The following is a 24,155-nucleotide window of genomic DNA, read 5'->3' on the forward strand; positions in this document are numbered from 1 at the left end:
CGACTTTAACGCAAAAATAGGACAAAAGGCAAATACTGAAAGAGCAGTAGGCAATTTTGGTACCGGCCAAAGAAACGACAGAGGCGATCGCCTCATAGAATTCGCAGAACACAACAGGCTCTTTATCACTAATTCATTTTTCAGGAAAAACACCAACAATAAGTGGACTTGGGAGAGTCCTAAAGGAGACAGAAACGAGATCGATTTCATCCTAACAAATGCCCTGCACTCCGTTAAAGACGTTAGTGTTTTAAGTAAAGTAGATATAGGTAGCGATCACAGATTAGTCCGTGCCAAGATGGCCATTAATATAAATTGCGAACGTAGGAAATTAATAAAAGGATGCAGTAACTCTCCAGATTTCGCTCAACTAAGGTCTAGGAAAAAGGAATTCGAACTCGAACTTGGAAATCGATACGGGAAATTAAACCCAGAAGCAGACATCGAGGAATTGAACACTGTAATTAGTTCGGTTCTAACCTCAACAGGTAAGAATTTAGGTGGATTCAGGAAACAGATTAAATTAAGCAAAATTTCAGCGGAAACAAAAAACCTAATTAAGCATAAAAGGAATTTAGATAGGGATAATAATAAGCAAGAATACAATCTAGTAAATAAGGAAATTAAAAAGAGAATAGTCAGGGATGTCAGGGATTTTAACAGCAAGCTAATAGAAAATACCATTAAGAATAACCGTAGCCTGAAAAAGTGCAAACAGGATCTTTTCTTAGGCAAAAACCAAATGATCGCAATCAGATCAGAGAGCGGAGTAATAATTAGGAATAGAGAAGAAATCATAGACAGAGTTTACACGTTCTATGCAAAACTATACGAGAACGACAACGGCCAATTCCCCGCTCTGGAATCGACACACGGCCAAAGGGTTCCTGCAGTATTGCCTAGCGAAGTAGAGGCCGCGCTAAAAACTGCAAAGAACGGTAAATCCCCAGGGGAAGATAATATTCCCATTGACTTACTAAAGTGTGGCGGCCCCCCCCTAATTAATATCTTAGCTAGGCTTTTCAGCAAATGCATCCAGAACCAAGCTATACCAGAAGGATGGAATAACGCAACTATCATTTTAATACACAAAAAAGGCGACAAAAGCGATATCAAGAACTACCGACCCATTAGTCTACTTTCAGCGGTCTACAAGCTCTTCACGAAGGTTATTACAGAAAGGCTGAAGAATATCCTCGACGAGAACCAACCTATAGAGCAGGCAGGGTTTAGGGCAAATTTCAGCACAATGGACCACCTCCAAGTAGTTGGCGAACTAATCGAGCGCGCCAACGAATATCAACGGCCATTGTGCCTAGGTTTCGTCGATTATGAGAAAGCCTTCGATACAGTTAGTCATAATGCAGTACTTAACGCTCTAAAAACACAGGGAGTGCCGGAACCCTATGTGGGACTGTTAGCTGCAATATATAAGAATGCCACAGCTTCGGTTAAAATTTTTTCAGGTACAGATAGATTTAGCATAGGAAAAGGAGTAAGACAAGGAGATACAATCTCGCCCAAGTTATTCAATGCGGTGCTTGAGGGAGTTTTCAGGAAATTGGATTGGGATACAGCCGGAGTAAGCATCAATGGTCGCTTTTTGAGTCACCTTCGGTTCGCAGACGATATAGTTTTAGTAGCTCGTGATTCAGCTGACCTACTTATCAGACTAACACAGCTGGACAGGGAAAGTAGAAAAGTAGGATTAAAAATTAACGTAGATAAGACTAAACTAATGTTCAATAGTTATTGCATGCCTGATAGCATCCCCTTAGATGATAAACCAGTAGAAGTAGTAAATAATTATTTATATTTAGGTCAAATAATTGACATGTCTGGTAGTAAAAATGAAGAGATAAAGAGACGTATGAAATTAGGGTGGAGTGCATTTGGACGGATGAATGCTGTTTTTAAATCAAAAATGCCACTCTGCCTGAAGAAAAGGATCTTTGATCAATGCGTTTTGCCAGTGATGACGTATGGATGTGAAACTTGGACACTGAACGCCAAGATGCAAAATAAAATCCAATGCACTCAAAGAAGTATGGAACGCTGTATGCTTGGCATAACGAGGAAAGACAGGAAGCGGAACACGTGGGTGAGAAATATGACAAGGGTAGTGGACATAGTGGATAGAGTGAAGAGATTGAAATGGCAATGGGCGGGTCACGTAGCTAGGAGGATGGACGAAAGGTGGACGAAAGAAGTGCTTGAATGGTACCCGAGAGAAGGCAAAAGAGTAAAAGGAAGACCGCAAGGAAGATGGGTGAACGAAATTAGGAAAATGTGCGGAATGAGATGGATGAGTGTTGCGCAAAACAGAGACGAGTGGAAGCGTGTTGGAGAGGCCTTCATCCAGCAGTGGATGGCGAATGGCTGTAAATGATGATGATGATGACATATATTCAGGCTATTTGGGGTGATCGGTTCGAGTCGCGACAAAGTCGTCTCGTCGAAAAATTAATTTATCGATTTTTATCGATTCGTTCATTAGCTACGTCGATTATTAAGACCTTTCAAAACCAGTTGATAAAACTGCTGAATTATCCAAGTCACCACTGCTGTAGCAACAAACAAAAGATGTTTTCCACAAATGATTATTGCGACAATGAAAAAAAAATAGACACGCCGATCCTGACATTGTTATGACTACAGAATCGGACAGGTGAGTTGTTAAAATTAAACGATACGCAATTGAACGCAACAAGGCAAAGTTACATTCACGGTCGTGACCGTGAAATTCACCTTCACAGATTGGCAACGGAGTGTTTGAAGCGTTGTTCATCCGTATGAGAGACGAGAAAGCAAAAAAAAAAAACACAATAATGGCCTAGTGAAGAGATAAACAAGTGGCTACCAGCATATATGTATGGATACATACATACGTGCACGGCGAGGGAAATTTTCATAGTAAATTTTCGTTAATACTGAAAGGAGTTGAACTGCTTAAAAGCAACACGGAGTGGGTGCGGTAAGTGAAGATAAAGAGGAAACTTTTTAAATAAATCTTCAAGTGGCCCTTGGCTCTTCAAAAGTCTCATCGCGAGCTATGAAAAGGAGTCTGGTTCGCTTCAACAGAGCCCCGCTTGTCCATTAGCGCTAAATTTACCCCAGCCTCCCCTCCAAGTTCCATTCAAGTCTTATCTCGCGGCCGTATTTTGAAAACCGTTGAATTTAAACTGATTTATTCCGCGGGGAGTATTTGCGTATTCGACGTGACTTAATAATGCGATTTATGCACGATATTTAATGCCACATCAAAGACTATCTTATCCGTGCATATTTATGAATGCATATCTTCTAATATATAAAATTCGGAAAGAGACTTTGTATGTATGTATGTATCCTTCGTTCGTTGGGTCGTAGAAATCCGTGACGTCATCGGAAAAATAATTCGCTTTTTTCGAATTCAAATGATTTGAAGTTCCCGGGGTCGTAAGCGCCGAGGGCGAAGCCCTAGGGGGCGTAAATTAATTTTTTTATAAGAGACTTACTATATATGTTTGTTTGTTAGTGGCAGTCAATTTAATAACAAAAACAAATGAGTATTCAAATAAATTTTTATAAAATAAAACTATTCAAATAAATTTAATAAAATGTTCACTATTAGATTAGTCATGTTTAAGCGGTTTATATTACAAATACCGAGCGAAGCCGGGTAATACAGCTAGTAATATATAATTTCGAAAGAGACTTTGCATATACATATGTTACCTTGGTTGGCTGGTTCGTAGATAATACATTCGATTTTGTTTTTTCGATTCGGATTCGAAGTCCCCGGGGGCGAAGGCGCTGAGGGCGCAGGCGCCGGATTCTGGTATACATACAATTTCGAAAGAGACTTAGTATTGTTACGTATACTAAAAAGAGCCACCGAGTAATTGCGATCGGATTAGGCCGGGTAGCGTCCTGAGAGACCGTGTGACCGGTGTAAGTGGTTTTAAGGATTAGCGACAAGCTAAGTGCATGTAGGCTAAGCAATGGCGACCGAGTTGGCTGGTATTGGTCCTTTCGCAGAATCGACCTGTAACGTGTCGTGGGAATGTCGTGGGAAGACATATCCGTACGTGACCATAACAATAGGTAAACAAATTAGACGTCCTGAGAGATCTACCCTTTATAAGGCGGTACGTAGGCGATATCAGGTCATTCTGGACTGAGCACTGCCAGTGCGTGTATCTCCTTAATCATCAATAAATGCTGTGAATCGACTTTGGCCTTTTACTTGGATCCTCCACCCACCCCTACGCAACAGTATATAGTTTGTTTGTTCGTCAGAGTTAATGTTATAAAAAAAAACAAATGAGTATTCAAATAAATTTATATAAAATAAAACTATTCAAATAAATTTTAACTATTAGATTAGTCATGTGTAAACGGTTTATATTACAAACACCGAGCGAAGCCGGGTAAAACCACTAGTAGGTATGTATATGTATACGTATACATACATAGAGTTATTATTATTTTGTTATTTTTTTTATTTGAATTTTTACAATGGGCGATTGTTGTAACATGTGGCGTGAACTATGTGTCAATGCAATTGATCGTATTGAGAAAAGATTTTCATCCTTAGAGCAGTTAATACGAGGCTTGAATTCTCCTGTACTTATTAGAAGTGTTGTGCCTTCTCCTTCTGTTTCTCTCGTTGCTGATGCAGCCGTGAAGATGGGCAAAAAGAAAAGAAATAGACGTAAATCTGGTCTGCGAATTAATCATGAAAAACCTGGACAACCCGCATTACCTGACCGACCTTCGGCTGAACAACCTCCACTTAGACGTAAATTTGAGGTGGGAACAGCAGCTTCCGGAATTATTGTTTCCGTCAAAAGGAATGTCAATATACATATATGGAAGCTCTCATTGGACACTTCGTGTGACGAGGTTTTGACTCACGTTAGTGCCATCTGTGGATTAAAGGATGGCATTGTGGTTTCCCCTCTTAATGCACGAGGATCTTATACATCCTTTAAGGTATCTGTTCCTGCTTCTGTCGCTGGCCTGTTATTTTCTGCTGGTTCTTGGCCTGCTGGTGTTCATTTTGGTAGATTTAAAGATTGGGGAATGAGCATTAAGAATAAAAAATCGAATACTAATACTACTTCTATGTCTGCCACTGACGTTGTTTCATCATTAGAGCTGCGCCCAAGTGTTTCATTTGCTGATGTTTGTACGGGAGCTGCTAGATGTTTGAAGCCTGATATTAAAACTACGTCTGCAAGTATTAGTGAATCTTCTATGGAAACGGTCGCAGTGACGTCGATGTTTGCCTCTTCTCCTACATCTGCCTGCTCAAATGGTCCTGATAGTCGTGATTCTGTTGTGACTGTGTTGGCTTCTTCTTCTGCTTCCTCTTCCGTTTCGTCTCCATTGGCTCAACCTCCGTTGGCTCAATCAAAACTGCCATTTCTTGTCTCAAAGAAAGTCACGCGCCAAACTGGGAGACCGAAAATTGGTAATTTATTACCAAAATGCACGAGGTCTCAGGACAAAGCTGGCTGCGTTTAATTCAGCCGTTTCTACTACATATTTGTGATGATATGGTAGCACTAACGGAAACATGGTTGACTTCATCATTTTTTGATGCTGAACTTTTTGATTCTTCCTGGAGGCTGCATCGTCGCGATAGAGTAGATCGACGTGGTGGTGGTGTATTATTTGCTTGTCGTGATTGGTTTCGGTCAGTCCGGATGACAAATTTTGAAACTCTATCTGGTGAGGACTTATGGAATTCATAACTTGAAAATCATAATCGAGAAAGAATATTACGAAATACAAAAACCTTGTAAACATTCAAGACGATAAACGATATATAATAATAATAATTATTATTTTTAGTTGTTTGTGTATATATATGTTTTGTTTTTGTTATGTCTAATTTATTATTTTGTTTCTTGTCTTTTCTGTTATATTTTTGACCATTGTGGCGCATTAGGAATTCCTGTAATGCTACAACGGTCCAAACTTTAAATAAATAAATAAATAAATAGAGGGAGTCATAAATATCGCAAATTTTTCATTAAATTTCGTTAATAATTCAATTTTTTTTACCGTTAAAAATTGAATGCTTGTTTGTTTATGTATGCTTTTCAAATATACACACAGTTTTCAATTGGATTCACAGTTTCAAATTTTGTCTGCTATATTAATGGTTTTAGGTTAACACTTTCCGCACTGTGATGAATAGCGAGTGACCATGACTTATACTTTATTTTATTTCTCCGAATATACTGAATGCAGGGTCTTCATATTTTATGTATTTCCCGTCAAAACCTCTAGGATTTAAATTATGGCATTACTAAATAAAAATAAATTGATCAAATCAACACAAATAATTATTTTCGCGGGAAGCCCCTTGTATACGTGCCTCATAGATGCAAGAGAGGGGAATTCAGTATATGCCACGCTCAACGGTCAGTGTGAGAATGATATTCACCTTAAAATTACGCCTTGGCTTCAGCCATTGTTTTGTTCATTTCTTACACTTATTTTATATTATTCGAAGTTTAATACATGATTAATTAATTGCTATAGCTAATTATAATAATTTACCTCGTAGATTTTGGATTATTTTAGCTCAACATGCACATTTTTAACTGGACGCTTGACATCCAACATAGTGACTAGTGGTTTTTTAGTATAGTAAAGCAAGTGTCAAGGAAAAACCCTACAAATTTTCCTGACAATGGTTTATTCAAACTTCACTCACCCGAACAACGCCATGAATTTTGACATTTTACTGCATAAATCCTATTTTATACTATGTAAAAGCTAAACAACCGTCTCATTATACGACTTTCAAACTGTATTCGTTGGTGGAATAATAGCCTCATGATAAAGATATTTTGGGTAACCCTTCATTAACCTTGAAAGCAGTTTCAATAAATCAGCCTATCTCTTGACTTTTGGATTAAGATTGTAGACTGTTTTTGTATCGGATCGGAACCCGGAGTCAAGTTCAAGTCAAAGCATAATATAAGTAATAAAATTTCAAACATAATGTACATATATTTAATAAGAAATTGAAATAAAGATGAGAGTCCCTAGCATAAAAAGATAAATTCAAATCTATAGTTTTAAATTTAAAAACAAATTTGAAAATCTTTCTATTGTACTAGCTCTAACTACAAAATTTTCAAAAAAAGTTCCATTTTTACAAGCTTTTTATTTTTATTAGCTTCACTCTATTAGTTCAGTGACAATTCTGCTCGTCAAAATATTCTGATCTGATTTTGAACCACTTCCACTCTTCAGGTCGCTTTAATATCTTACAGACATAAGCTAATGTCTCCGACATAAAACTAGAGGAGTTTAATCATTAAAGAACTCATTAAAATTTTCATCGGAATCTTGCGTTAGATCGGAGCGATGACAGCTAGCTATCCATCCACGACTTTCTACCACCCCTTTTCAACTCAATTAAACAGTGGTAAAGCTAATTCTTTTACTCTCATCTCATATGCCGGGCTGAAAACCAGACTGGTACAAGTGATATTTAAAAAAAATCTGGTTCAAGTGCTAAAATAATAGCATATATGAAATGCTATTATTTTAGCACTTAAACCAGATTTTTTTTTAAAAATGTCACTTGTACCAGTCTGGTTTTCAATCCGTCATATAAACTTAATATTATTTAATTTATTACTAAAAGTATGCCATTTTCAAGCAAAAGCTTTTGATATACTTATATCTCAAAATCCCTATCAAAATTGCAGCAAATTTTACTTGATATGGTGCGGCTAAATTTTTTTATTAAATCCATTTAGACCACACAATGCTTCCGTTACTTATGAAGCACCCTATTAAATTTTATGCTTCGCAGCAACACATGCATAATGCATTTTTTATGACTTTTACTTATACACATGTACGTATGAAATATGTATATATATATATGTATAGTTTTTACCTTTATGACGCACAAAAATGCAATAACCCAAGCGAGTGCAAGACATCCGACCAAGTGCCACTGCATATCTCCAAAGTCTTCCCATGTTGAATTGCCCTTTCCCAAAACTTGTTCGCTGTAAATTAAATTTAAAATACATATGAGTAATAGACAGAAAATTATTATACAGAAAATTTTGGATTCGATTTTGAAACCTATGTATGTGTATATCGAAAAATAAAAGTCGTATATAATGGTTTCCTACCAAAAGTTGTGTCATTGCCAATGAAATTTCGTATTGAATTATGTACGTTGTATGCCATTTGGTTCTATGGCATTTTTCCGTATATAATCCAATAAATTTCGCATGCAAATAATCGTAAACATATACATGGTAAACATACATTTCTACTTGCCATAGGATCGTAGATCAATACTATACTTACATTAATGTGAATAGGAAACTTTGAATATGTCAAACGTGGAATATTATATTTCGTATATATGCAAATAGATTTTTGTCACATTAATATGGGGACGTACAAATCAAGTATTGACATTTGTATGCTTTGAACAAATAAGAAGGCATTGAAAGTGAGACACGTGAGTAAAAAAAATAGTCAAGGTCACCAGCAGAATCAATAAAAACCTTGAATTAAATGCTAGGATGTTATGCTTTCGAGAGAGTGATCACGGTTTGATTTCCACTAATAGCTGTTGGCCAGACTTTGTTTAGTGACTCCAGGTCGATCGTTTCCTTTCAGAGTTTGCTAATTTTTCTGATTTGTATTGAAACCGTTCCTATAAGTTGGCGTCTCCTATACAATGTCTCTTGTAAATCTCAAGTTATTCAAGTTAAAATGGCAAAGTTTGAAAACGATCGGACAAGAAGCCAAATTTCGTCAGACGAAAAATTCGAAAGTGAAGTAAAACGAGGCTAGTAAAAAAGAAGGAATACAATAGAGAGAAGCGTTGGTCGTTGTCGGTTCGTATTTTGGTATTCGCACATTTCATCCGATTTTTAAGTAGCAAATACTTTTTCAAAGATCAAAACAAAGTTTCTAATCCAATCTGTATCCGTTTTTGTAATGTACAGAAACTTTTTTTAAAATACAATTTTTTTTTAAATTGCTTTACTAAATGCACATGTATTTTATAAAATGGACGTTTAAATTGCTCCCTTACATAAATAAGTCCCAACGTCACACTAGACGAATTAATGAAATTAATATTGAAATTTGACTTATTGATTTTGATTTTTAAATGCTTTTTATTATTAATAAATTATATTCACAATACATCTTTATATCTATTTTTAAATGCCTCCTTTACGTTTCACATGGCTCTCGTGTCAGTAGTCATTTTCATCTCTTATCCGATCGTTTTCATACTTTGCCATATTGCTCATTTTGGTCATCAATACACGTTAATGTATCGTCTGCCATTACGTTGCAGATAAAATATCGTATACAACGCGTTTTTAAAACGGAGAAAGTAAATCTTCCTGACGTTTAACAAGCGTTGTTTAACAAGGCGTAAACTGTTCGCCATGACACGGCATTATCAGATTTTAATTGTTTAAACGCCTATAATTCACTCTATATTTTATGAAATTTGCTCTATTGGTTCTCGTTATTATAGCTACTGATCTACTGATCATTTTCTATTTTACAATTTTAATTTAATGTTGTTAGTAATCATAGTATTATATTATTCTAATGTTAATGTACAACATAATAGGAAAAAGAGCTCAAAAACCTATTTACAATTCATATATATAAATGCTCATAATACATCTAATACATAATATTAATTAAATACTCTCTAAAGTCGACAATCTAAAGCAGATGGTGGTATTTAGGTAATCTGTGTTTATACCTGAAAGGTATAGACATTTTGTTGTAATCACCGAGACTCTTCACAGGTGTGTTAGTATGTTTATTAGTGATTCTGTCATAGAATCTACTACTTAGTTTTTTAGTAATGTCTGTTAGTAATGAATTACTAATTGCTAGTAAGTCGACGACCTAAAGCAAAATTTGACTTATTAAATATTAATATCGAGACTATTACTTCGTGCGGACAAAAATTCGTGACTAATTAGTATAACATTTTCATTTCAATACTATCAAAAGGTTAAAGCTTCAAATGAGTTGTAAAAAACAGCCGTATAATCCAGAGTATAATCCTCATAAAATTTTCATGCCGTCGATAGTTTTCCCTCGTGGAAAAGCCAGCAGGTCGAAATTTGGCAAAATTGCCACAGAATAGGCCCGTCTTCTTGCAAGGTAGCATTTTCCCGTCACGAAATAAACATAATGGTAATAACTTCGACTTTAGACCCCGCGTATGAGTTATTCGAACACTAACGACCGTCTTTCGTTCAAACGCACGCCATACAAATTTTTTCCTACCGTTTTTTTTTTCGTCTTTATTTCTATTTTATTTGGAGCCTATGCCGTTTCGACGTCTATCACGGACACCAGTTTAACGGACCGCTGCCGTTAAAACAGTCGCGTTAACGACGAACCGGTCCGAGGCAACGACAACCGGTTGGCTCGCGCCAATTTACATTTTTATAACCGGATTCGCGAGCGTTTTCCCCCACAGTTGGAAAAGTTCGCCGGCGCTTTTTGCGCGACGACGCGTGCTGACGGAGCTCCTCAAACTTCGTGAAAAACCGACGCTTTTCACCGGGGAAAGTCGACCCGACCGGAAGTGCAACGAAGCCAATCGGAAATAAACAAAAATGTGCTACGGAAAATCGATACAACGATGACAAGTGACACTTCTATACTAATCAAAGTTCATTTATACGATACTATTGTGTGAAGTTTTATTTTCTAATATGGGAATTACTGTTGGAAAACCGGAAGAACCACAAAATTTGAGGTATAAATGAATATAAAAATGGAATTTTGTATATACACATATATGAGTGCTCCGTTGACTTATTTTTTGTTTGCTAAGTATACTTTTATAAATATAATACTGTGTGCATGTTCAGGCTGTGCTATTATTTAAGATGTCGTGAAAGTTTCGTCTATTTCAGTCGACCGGAAGTGGTAGTAAAACTGATCGAAACGCAAGATACGATAGAAATATCGCGACGTATTCGATGTCGATTCATGGTCTCGTATGAATGTTATGTAAATGAATTGAGCGTTGAGAATGTCGTGTGGTGGTCGCAGATTTTTTTTTTTCGATTTCAGTTAGTGAAAGTGTTATGTGAATAAATTACGTAAGACAAAACGGTTCGCACGCACGTTTGTTTTCCTTGGATACGATCGAAATTTTTTTTTTTTTTTTGAGTTTTGCAATCTGTGCAGTTTTAAAGTGGCTGCATCTTCGAAATGCAGAATGCAACTGAATTATTGCCGAGCAGTTGGTTGCATTAATTTTAACAGAAAACAAAAGTTCCTTTCTTAATAGTTAAACGAAACATTTTCAACAGCTCATTATAAATTCCATAGGGAATTTAAAAGTTTCGTTTAATAATACTTATCTCACAATATACGAAAGCTATAAAATTCTAAATTAAAATATGCAAACTTTCAAATTTGACTTTTTATTCTAAATTTATAATACAATATAAGTGAAATGTCTCATGATTAATATATGTAAGTGATACCGGTGAGTCACTCCATAAGAAAGTAGTACCATGATGGGAATGGTACGTGCTATTTATATGTATGAACAAATTGCATACTAGAATGGTAGAGAGAAAAGTTTTGATCACTTTTTTAATGATTTTTCTGCAAGAACAGTCAAATTTCCATAAATCTTAGCAGGCATGTATAATAATAATAAAAAATCGTCTCAAGCGTGAACAGATGCGATTTTTTTTCCAAACCAAATTTCAAACGATGAAATTTTATAATTTTTACATGTTTTTACTTACATATATCATTTGAAAAAAAATAACAGCATTAGTTTAAGATTAAGATCCTTTGAAATTCTGTGACAATCACTCTTAGCATTTATTTTATAATAATGTTTAAACATTGACATCTAATAAAGCTATAATATAAACTATATGACCAAATTGACGAACCAATTTTGCAACGTATAAGATTTTAATGACCAAGCTAATTTTCATGTGAAAAATAGATTATTTTATTTTATTTACATATATGTATATATATACTAGGAAGGCCTAACAGGTAGACCTCAATGCTTCCTAGACGATAAATTACAAACATTGCAGCATTTTTATTAAATAAATCGCTGTATTTCGAGTGGCTAATCCATTGAGATATCTATGGATTGAGACTTGTTCATAAAATGTCCATAATTAATTAATTAAACGCAACCACCGAGCCATAATGCTGGCTGTTTACTAGGAAAATTATTGGAAAAACAATATCGAGTCAATGATATATATGATAGAAATTAAATCGGATTCAGCTTAAGAGAGCTTAATCTGAAGAGGATTTTACTTACCTTATCTTTAAAAATAAAAATATAATAATAATCTCATAGTTTTACAAGCGTTAGTCAATTTTTATTTCTTATATTTATCTTACACGCCCACTAAACAACAATAGCAATAATATAAATGATAAAAAGGGGTTGACTTCGCTTTGTGTAGGCTCGCATCTACGAGGTAAACAATGGTTTAATTATTGCCTCAAAAGCAGCGTCTTTGTAATGGTGTGTGTGAGGGAAAGACATTATTCGTTTCTTTATTATATACATGCTGCCATAAATTTAAATTTAATTCGCGACGAAAAAAATATATAAAAATAATACAAACACACAACTCTATTGAAAATAAAAAGCCTCGCCCATATTTATGCGGCAGTATCGCGTGAATTGTCCCGTCAAAATTTTCCTACGGATTTCTTATGTAAACAGACCTGCAGTGATATAAAAAAAGTTTTCCGGCCTTTAGAAAAAAAATAGACGGTGGGAAAATCAATAATTTTACTCAAACACTTATCGACCTTCGGCTAGACCAAGTTTTCCACCAGCCGGTAGTCGTCTACGGAAATTAATGTACGTGTGCCATTCTTAGAAGGTCAGCCTACATTTCCATTTCATTACTCAACACATTTCGAAATAAATTACAGTCACGACAAAAGCCAAAAATGAGCTATTTCACTATCGCCGAGGCAAATTGAATTGACCGTCGGAAAAATTAAAACTAATTTTCAATCGAGATTGTGGACATAAAGTAAAAATACGGCTCTATAATAACAGGTCATTACTATGAACCGCTTTATATTTGTAATTAAATAATAACACAGCTACGAATAAAAAAAATTTCGTGTTACTAATTACATTTCACTTGAATTGGGTTTCAATATCGACCCCAATGTATGAAGCTGGTCTGCCTCTATGCACTTGTATAAATAAAAAAATTCCCGGCTCTAACAAAAGCATCCTATGAATTACAACAAATTATAAATCGTTACCTTAGATATTGAAAATACCATCCCATTACGGAATATTCACTTTTTGAATTGAAATTCCATTCGTAGTAAAGTGTGTGAGGCAATAAATGATTCCGTAATATGAATAGTCGCTCAAATAAGATGTTTTAGCATATTTGAAAGCTCTTCAAATTAAGCGGATCAACGTAGAATGTTTTATAAATACATAGTATAACGAAACTTAGATTCAAACTGTATGAATGAGATTTCTGCAAGTTTAATACGTATGTAATTTATATGACGAATATCAAAAGCAATATATGTATATACATTTACTCGTGCATGTTAAAATTTGTATGCTCAATTTATCAAAATCAACACAACACAAGTATAAAAGTACATATATAGTTACATATATTAATAGATAATAATATAAACAACTTTGAATTTCCCTTTTCCCCTTCAAAGGATACCATTTTTTTGAAGCAGGACTTATAATATTTGTGGTGCCAATTTTTCAATGGAATCGTTGCAACAAGTAAATCAGAAAAAAATTGAAAATTCTGACAGGAGATGACCGAACTGGATTATAATAGGATCCAAATCTTGCCAGCGCATTGTGATACTCAAAGTCATTGAAAAAAATCATATAAATCTTTAATTCATATGAGCAGCTTCTTTTTAAAAGGGATCGATTTGTTATAGCTATGCTAGATTTTTTTACAAAATTTCTGATTTAATTTAAATGAAAAATATTTGAACGAATTAATATCATTCTTATCATTATAAAAAACCGTTATTACCACATAAATTCCCTTGAAAAGAAAAACCTGATTTATTCCAGCATCTACATACAAACTTAAAATTCGATACAAATTCAAAATTGGACAAACAATATCTGTGCACAAAATATCATTATTAAAACTACTTATTAAATTTATAACACCAACAGTTCCTTTTGTTATCTTTAGAAAAATACTAACGGGCAATTGTAACCAATCTCGTTATTTAATGAGACTCATACGTACATATATGATGGATTAAAATAACTTATTGATATTCCTATAATTTATTTACGATAAATGTATCTCGAACTATTGGGTCACAATTTCAAACCAAAACCTTTATATGTATTTTGACATCACAAAAGATTAAACTTTCTTGGGCTAATCTTGATTTTGTTACCCATTTACAAAATACTAAAACAACAATATACTACATTTTATTATATTTGTTTAAGGTATCAAAAATAAATCTATCCTTAAGAGGACTGGATACCAGCGCCTTGTCCATACAAACTTATTACACTTCTCCCTTCCTCAATTATGGCACTAGAGAAATTATTTTTAATATGCTATGGATATCCACCATAATCATGTGTTTGTGGTTTTATATTTTTGATTAGCTATTTTTTATAGGAGCTAGGAGCCGCCAAACATCTATAAAATCGCCTCTTTTTTACACCCACGAAAAGAGTCAAGCTTGCTTATTTTACGGTTGATTTTAAAAAAAATACGAGCACACAAACATATAAAATATCTTTCTTATACCGATGGTGACATTTTTTTTTAAATTGGTCGAGTTTCGGAGGAGAAAACTGGAGAATACGAAACCTCGATTTTGTCGATTTAAAATATGTAGGTATTATCTGGTCGAAGCGCAACTCAATATATATATATATATATATATATATATATATATATATATATATATATATATATATATATATATATATATATATATATATATATATATATATATATATATATATATATATATATATATATATATATATAATATATTGTCGCATTCACTCAATATATATGTACATTCACTCAATATATGTATATATATCGAAGAAAAGAACAGCAACAAAATTAAGGTTTCGGGTATCCAGCCCTCTTAAATATGAAACGACACATTTTTTTCGAAAAAAAAATCAACTCACTTGTAGTATTCTTCTGAAGCCAACACTCTCTTCAATGTTTTTCTCCAAAGGATCGTATTACCAGTATCTTCATCCATACATTGTTGATTATCTCCAAGTATCGGTTTTAAATGTAGAAATTTTTCGCAGATATCTTCCACAGTAGTGCACGTTTTATTATAGTACACCTGGTCCATATGGGTGCCGGGATTATTCTCTTTGCAATCGTTCTCGTAACTTCCACTGTAGCAATCTGAAACGAAAACGACCTTTAGAAACGCATACACAGAATTGCACACATTAAAAGCAAAATAGTAACACGTGTCTAAAGAGGGGTGGGAGTGTGAGTGAAAGCGGTGAAAACACAACTCGTCTCAGAGATGACTTGGAGTCGTCGGTAATTGTCAGCTTTTCCCCCGGTTTCCCGCCAGTTGAACTAACGCAATTTAAATGGTAATTCGCGCCGCTAATATTACCATAATAAGCGTCGCTAATATTACCATAATTAAATTTACGTCTTAATGTTGTATTGCGTTTCGTATCTGCCTCCGGAGAGCAGCGGCTAGATTTTTGCGCTTCGACGCGCGACGATCGATCGTGCAAGCACACCGAGTAGCTAATTTCGCACAGTTGATTGAAATTGAAAAGTTATTAATCTCATTAAATAAGTCCCGATCCAATATTTGAAGTTGGAAGACGCCTAGAAGGGGGGGAGGGGGTGGTGGGGTGGGGAAGGCTTTCGCGTATCAAATTAGGTGAGGGCGTATCGCATTCGACGAAATTGAAAAAGCGCCTCCTACTCAAACCTCCCCTACTCTGCTCTCTCAGAACGACAGATTGCTCTTGCTGAATTGCTTCAGATGGTAGATACAAGTATATACATTCGATATAATTCGATTTCGATATACTTAGTAGTCTCAGTATAAATCTGGAAATGATTATGTGACGTACAAGCCGATTCAATTACGTGAAAAGACTACCAAGATTATCAGTATTTTAAAAATGACTATACGTATTATACATTTCAACTTGCTTTGAAGTCCGGTGAAAGCAATAAAATATATTTAAAAATAAACTTCATACAAACTATTAGGATCAAAACTTAATTGTGGCCAAAGCTCACATACCATTATAAAGTACTAGTTGTTTTACCCGGCTTCGCTCAGTATTTGTAATATAAACAGCTTAAACATGGCGAATCTAATAGTAAATATTCATTTGTTTTTTTATTAAATTTATTTGAAATTAAACAGGCAACTGCTTTTGTCTACTACTGTACAGTACAGTACAGTTTAAGACAGTCAAAAAAGCGTCTTAAAACTAGACTCGTACTCAAGACTAAATGAGACAAATCTATTCCTCCAAACATTGAGTAAACTATTCAATCCATCTGCGGCATTTAAAGAAAGATTTTTGTTTTTTAGAAACCTGCCATTGTTTAATGTATTAACAGAGGCTCAATGTTTGTAAGGATATCAGCACTTTTCAAGACAATTAATAGAGAATATAAAAAGTGAATCCACGCCGGATATATTGGTATTATTGATGGCAACAAAAATTAAATATGAAGAGTTTGGTTGTGCAGTTCTAAAATCTATTTGGTGTCCCGTCAATAGTGTGGATGCTGAAAGATATTTTACTAAATACAATATAATTGTAAATACAGTATAATTGTTTAGTAAATACAATATAATGCTGTGAAGCGACTTTGACCTTTCATTTGGACCCTCAACCCACGCCTACGCAACTATAGTATATTAAATTTGATGATTTTAAATTAAAAACTTGAAAAATCGGAAAACAATAAGGGCAAAAGTTAAATCAATCGATTCGCTACCAGAAAGGGTCATATGCTATATTTAATTGCGTCCTAATAAAATTGTTATCATATTTTTTATATGAAATACGCATTGGATTTAAAAGTATGTATGTATTTGCGTGCCTTGACCTTTACAAATTGAAGTATGACTTTTTCGTAATTTATGATGCCTAATGTTTATTTGAGTGTTCGTAAAAAATGTCAGACGGTGACGTTTTACGTTTCATTTTTATTGTCTTCTTAATGGTTTCGTTAATTTATTTTTATACACATTTATTCTTATGAATAATTTAAGGCTCTTTCAAATGTCTTGAGCTGGAAAAAACACGTTACACATTTTTTTAATTGGGCAATTCAGGTCACCAAACTACAATAAGCTTAAAAAAAATTTAATTAACATCGTGTTGGAATTTCTCAAAAGCTTTAGTTTTTTATTATAATTAATAAAAAATACTATAGCTTTGCAATTAAAAATATATTGTTTTAACCTGTTATTTGAAATTGAATACGTGCTATTTATATATATGTATATATACATATGTGTATAATTCACACTAAAAATGCCTCTGAGCAATAAACTACATATAAGATTTTCAGTTGCTTGTCTATAAATACAAAATAGAAGCTCTCAATTCGAGTCTTCACTTTGAAATTTGACACAAAACAGATCCAGATAAACTTCAACATTTTCGTCTTATGTAAAAAAGACCGGTACACTACATTTTTTTTAATGATTCATATATGCCATTAAGGATTCATCATCCTCGCAATTATTTTTTGAACATCATTGCAATTAACAACAATTACAGTGGAACCGATCTATGTAGCATGAGACTTACGTAAAATTTACATGCTATCGAATTCACCCCCCACTCGACCCGCGATGGCCAACCACATTTCGTTTCAGTTTCGTATTGCATTTTGGTCAAGAAATACAACATTGTTCGTGCGTATAGTGGTCAGTAGAATTTGACTTTTGTTTTTAAGTTCGTGTTTGTGGTTTGAAATATTTACATAAATAAAAATTGAATATAAAATTCGTAAGTTGTTGATATTATTCATTTATTTATGGAATACGTATATATTTTATATTAATGAAAAATTATATTTTAACCCTTTGGCTGCTACGAGGTTTTTCAATGTCCAAGCGAAAAATGCTAACATTTGTAATTACTTTATAAAAAAATAAATATAATATATTTTTTTACATACTTGCTTCGCCGAACGCGCGTAATTTTTTTAATACTTTATATACATTTTTAAGAAGCAGTTGTGGACTCGCGCTCTCTCTTTCTGTCTTGCTTTTACATGCGTGCGTGCGAAAGAGATACCTACATATATACACTAAATAAGTTTTGACGATTGTTTCCGACGCATTATTTTTTTCAATAATCTATTTTTAGACATCGATGTATTTGTCGTTGTTAAAACATGCGATACATTTGAAACAGGTAGCGGTCTTTCTCTCTTTCTTTCTTGGTTTTAATTGTGTATGTGTGAGCGAGACACACAAGGATGCGAAGTTTCTAATAATCAAATAATTTTTCAACATGTATCATAAACATTTTGTATGCATTTCAGTTGCATTTGATTGATTGCTCGAATTCGTGACGTCTCGTGACCTATATAATTGAAAGCGGATTTCTATTGTTTTTTGCCATTTATTTTAACTCTGCAAAATGATATCGGACAGTGAAAGTGGCGAAAGCGAAATAATAGCTCCTCGCCGAGGAACTCGACAAATCAGCAGCTCTACTGATTCTGAAAATGAATTTATCGACAATAATCAATTCCCAAGTAATAACTCCTTATATGACTTTGACAACGAACCCGAAATTTACTTTGATGATGAACCCGAAATTGAAGAGCTTTTAAAAAATTGATAAATATTTATAAAGCTTGATTGAAAAATAAATATAAATACGTATATAAAAAAAATGTTTCGTGCCACTGATGCGCTGGCAAATAAAGTATTGAAATACGACAATTAATGACGACAACAACGATCGTCGTAGCAATCTTCGCCGATTTCAAAACAACGATTTATCGTTGTTGTAGCAGTCAAAGGGTTAAAGACGATAAAACTGATTGTCATCGTCATGTTATGGATAGCAAAACTTACAGTAATATTATTAAAGACCTTGCATTGAATTATATACATATATATTATATATTGTATATATATAAATATGAACGCGATGTATTTATGTTTGTGGTTATGTGGGTATGTGGCTGACGCGTCAACGCTGGCATGTGGGGAAGCAGGGAAGTGGAGGAGTTGTGGAGCATCTGACATGGCCGAGCGACGGGTGACATCAGAGTCATATGCTCTGCGCGGGAGCGTACACACATCCACTTCATCATTTCAAACGGGTGAACGGGTTGAATCGGTGAGCGTGTAATGCGCACACTCAACTTTTTCTATCAATACGTGCGCGCGCACGCCTATAAATTACCTTACATATATTTATATATAACATATAACTTTATTTTAATTCGTGTATCAATTCCTTTCCGAAACCACCCATTTAGATCAATAGGCACAACACTATTGTAATAGTATTATATAGCTAAATAAAAAATAATATAATTTCAAAAGAGACTTTGCATATAAGTAACCTTAGTTGGTTGGTTCGTAGACAACACATTCGATTTTTTTTATTCAAAGGATTCGAAGTCCCGGATTCGCCAGATTCTAGTATACGTATCATTTCAAAAGAGTATATATGTTTGTTTGTTCGTGAGAGTCAATTTAATAAAAAACAACAAATGAGTATTCAAATGAATTTAATAAAATGTTTACTATTAGATTAATCATGTTTAAGCGGTTTATATTACAAATACCGAGCGAAGCCCGGTAAAAACACTAGTAAGAAATAATTTAATAAAAATCAAGAAATTATTTTAGGTCCGTACAAACACATTGCACGCACACGCTACATCGGATCAACTAAATTATCTCGCAGATAAAACCCAGTGAAGAGATATACTTTTAGCCGTGAAATGTCAAATCTGACATATTTGGCCAAAAATCAATATATATCGTGTATTGCCCTACAAGAAGCTACACGCCAAATTTGAAATTTATATATACATATGAGAGTTAAAACTATAAATATTTATATATTAGAGATAACGAGAACCAATAGAGCAAATTTCATAAAATATAGAGTGAATCAAAGGCGTTTAAACAATTAAAATCTGATAAGGCCGAACAGTTTACGCCTTGTTAAACAACGCTTGTTAAACGTCAGGAAGATTTACTTTGTATACGATATTTTATCTGCAACGTAATGGCAGACGATACATAATGAGCAATATGGCATAGTATGAAAACGATCGGATAAGAGATAAAAATGACCACTACCACGAAAGCCATGTGAAACGTAAAGGAGGTATGTAAAAAGTCATCTATGAAAGCTCATACTAAATTTCAAACATTTATCTCGAACTGGCCATTAGTAACCAAGTCATCTAACTGCCCTACATACATATGTAATGGCATAAAAGAAACAATCTATAGGTGGGTGTGTTTCTACATCAAAAAATAAATTCAAATGGAACGCAAACGAATTAAGATTCCACATTTGCCTTGCTATGTACATATGTATTTCGGTGGCTTTAAACGTCACTTTGGATACACTGGGACATTTCCCAAAACATTTTCAAATCCAAAATCCGGACGTTTCAAACGACGGCAATTGAGTTACCTCACGACACGATCACACCTCAACAGGTCAGACAGATTTGACGTTCCAGATTCTTTTAGCGAGTTTAATAAAACGGATTCGCGTCCGACGAAGACAGCGATAGGGAGAGGTGGGCCAGAGGAAAAAATAAAAGAGGGCGTGTGGAGAGCTCTTTGACAAGGGTCTTGTCATTTGTCACATGGCCCCCGGACGGATGAGATGTGGTCGGGGATAGGGAGGGGGCGCACGCTCGGGCCCCAGGCCTCCGCCCCCACCCCTCATGCCCGCATCCACCGCGGCACAGGTGTAAGAATACCTGTCAATCCACGCCAACGTGCGCAATCAACATGTATAATGTATTAGCCTCATATAAACCTAATATTATCGCGAACGCGCCGCCCCCTCCGTCCCTGTGAGGCTTTCGATTACAACGCCTACGAAATTTAATTTCCGGATAAAATATAATTCACTATTTGGATGATTCGCCGTCAACGGTTATTGTATGTATGTGTTGCGTATATGATATTTATTAATACCACATTGTAAAAAGTCTTAGATATTGAATTCATCACGTCTCATACAGCAACAATGCACATTTATGTTTAGCACCGAGTGGTTACTGGGTTCGATTCCGTCTTTAATGCTGCTATACATATATGTAGCAGCGTGGTCTAGTGTTGAATGTAGAATTATTTCGTACTTGATGTTACGAGTTCGATTCCCGCTAAGTCTCGCTATTGGCCAGACCTTGATTTGTCAAGGTCGATCGTTTCTTGTTCTTCGTGGAGAAATTTATAATCCACCAATTCTTAGCGAATTCACTTTCTATGCACAAGAAAATTATTTTAAAATACGCAAATGTGTTCTGTATTCGCCAATTATAGCGAAAACTAACATTCTTTTAAATACTCCTATATGCACAGCCATAGGGCTTTTTAACCATTTAGCTGATCAGACGGACATTGACATATTTAATGTTACTTTTGGTTGGTTTATAGGATCCATTCAGAAAAGTGTGTTTCCTTAATTTTTCCTATCTTTTATTGTTAATTTTATATTATAAGATATTTTTATAATATAAAATTAACTTATAAGATATTATATTATTTATATTATAAGATTTCATTGTATGTTTTTATTATTATTATAAACCAGTAGCGTGGTCTAGTGGTGAATGTTGAATTATCTCGTACTTGATGTTACGAGTTCGATTCCCGCTCAGTCTCGCTATTGGCCAGACCTTGATTTGTCAAGGTCGATCGTTTCTTATCAGAATTTGCCAATTTTTCTGATTTTCATTGAAACGATTCCTGTAAAATTGGCGTTTCTTTCCCAATTTTCTGTTGCGAACCTTTAGTTATTGTTATATCTTAGGTTTCGCCATATTGCTCACCATAGATGTCTCTGTGGTTGTTTATCGAATATAAAATTCGTATTGTTACATGAAAGTTATTCATCGTTATTTATCGTATTAATACGATGTTTGTAATATATGTATACTGACTATAGATGTCAGATATTTAGATTTACATGTATCTATGTAATAATTATGTGGACCAGGAAGGCGCATTTGGGGTTTACCTGTTAAGCCTTCCTGGTATATTTGTATATATGTATGTGAAAATATGTATGTAAAAATAAATAAAAATGTACTTAATCTACAAATTTACCTAAAAAATTAAATTACGCTGTGACGCTTCTATGTGCCTATTTTAAAATCGTGAGAAATCATTTTTTTACAGTGAACTCCACTTCAAGATGCATATATTAAAAATATATATACAAAATACATTAGCCAGCAGAATGGCTCGGTGGTTGCATTTATGTTTAGCACCGAGAGGTTACCGGGCTCGATCCCGTATTTAATCCTGCTATATACATATGTACTTAATCTACAAATTTACCTAAAAAATTAAATTAAGCTGTGATGCTTCTATGAGCCTATTTTAAAATCGTGAGAAATCTATTTTTTGCAGTGAAATCCACTTCAAGATACATATATTCAAAATATACATATATACAAAATACATTAGCCAGCAGTACGTCTCAGTGGTTGCATTTATGTTTAGTAACGAGAGGTTACCGGGTTCGATGCCGTGCCAATCTTTAATGCTGCTAGTTAGACTTGGATATTTGTGACTCCAAGCAGATAATTCCTATTAGAGTTTGCCAATTTATCTGATTTTATTGTTGAAACGGTTCCTCCATCAAATTGGCAAAAATCGTCCTACCCGCTATGTCACAAATATCTGAATTTGATTTATTAACAATATGTAAAAAAATATGTACAAGTCTAAATACATAGATGTATCTATGGATTAATTCATTAATGAAATAATTGTGAATTTCGTGTTCTTCAATTCTTCAATAAAAATGATTTTTGTAATTAATTGTCTAGGAAGACACATTGGGATCTATCTGTTAGGCTTTCCTGGTATATATCTATGTAATATAAAATAGAATATATTAGGCCACTAGAATAAATACAACCGAGAAGTTGCCGGGTTCGATCCCGTGGGTTGAACTCCATTGTAAAGAATTTATTCCGAGTATTTCTGTAGTGTTGCTGATCAGTCTTGAATATTTGAGGATCCAAGTCGTCCGTTTCCTATTAGAGTTAGCCAATGTATCTTATTTCATTGTTGAAACGTTCCTCATCAAAATTAGCCAAAAAAAAACTCATAATCTATAAATTTATATACATATGTACAAGATCAATACCATAGGTACCATAAACTATCAGAAAATATAACTTATTATAATAAATAATAATATAAGAAGTCACATTAAAAATAAAGTAATAATTTTAGATATTTCACTACTCGTAGTGTGAATCTACATAGAATGGTTGATTTTCAATGAAATGGAATAACGTTTATAATATTATTACGATATACATAAGTCAATACAAGTTCTTTAATAATATTACTGAAAGCTTTGCTGTCCATAACATGACGGTGACGATTACTTTTGGCGTTTAAAAAATATAAATTTCCATCTATACAAAATATATACGTATTCCATAAATAAATAAAGATTATCGACAACTTACGTATTTTATATTAAAATTTTATTAATCTAAATATTTGCAAATATGAAACACGAACTCAAAACTAACAAAAAATAAAAGTCAAATTATACACACGATCAATGTTGTATACCTCGACCAAAATGCAATGCGAAACTGAAACGAAATGTAACTGGCCATCACGAGTCGATGGGGGGGGGGGGGTGAATGCGATAGCATGTAAATTTTGGTTCGGTGATTACTGGTCACAAAGCACTGGTCACAAAGTCACTAAAATCTCTATAACGGAACATCTGGCAGCCGAAAAATCCATCATACTAACGATAACTATCATACTAACAAGAACTTGAGTGCCAAATATTGCGTATTAGCGATTTTTTTAGTAAAAAATTGTCTTTGTGATCACCGCAATGTGACGAATAATCC

At 34.2% G+C, this 24,155-nt stretch overlaps 2 protein-coding genes across 2 annotated transcripts in view; one reads left to right on the plus strand and one right to left on the minus strand.

Annotated features, from left to right (window-relative positions):
• The window catches only part of LOC143913126 (sodium- and chloride-dependent glycine transporter 1-like), a 73,796-nt gene that overhangs the window by 18,778 nt on the left and 30,863 nt on the right, over positions 1 to 24,155 (minus strand). The window contains exons 4-5 of the mRNA XM_077432730.1: positions 15,215 to 15,446; positions 7,913 to 8,027 (exon numbers count right to left, since the gene is read on the minus strand). Of these exons, the coding sequence (XP_077288856.1) occupies positions 7,913 to 8,027; positions 15,215 to 15,446 (347 nt within the window). The remainder of the gene's footprint in view (positions 1 to 7,912; positions 8,028 to 15,214; positions 15,447 to 24,155) is intronic.
• Positions 10,376 to 24,155, plus strand: part of LOC143913128 (bolA-like protein DDB_G0274169) — a 60,088-nt gene continuing 46,308 nt past the window's right edge. Inside the window, exon 1 of the mRNA XM_077432734.1 lies at positions 10,376 to 10,783. Within this exon, the coding sequence (XP_077288860.1) occupies positions 10,740 to 10,783 (44 nt within the window). The 5' untranslated portion in view covers positions 10,376 to 10,739. The remainder of the gene's footprint in view (positions 10,784 to 24,155) is intronic.

The sequence above is a fragment of the Arctopsyche grandis genome, chromosome 6 (genome assembly GCF_051622035.1).
Source record: "Arctopsyche grandis isolate Sample6627 chromosome 6, ASM5162203v2, whole genome shotgun sequence".
In the NCBI taxonomy this organism is placed as follows: domain Eukaryota; kingdom Metazoa; phylum Arthropoda; class Insecta; order Trichoptera; family Hydropsychidae; genus Arctopsyche; species Arctopsyche grandis.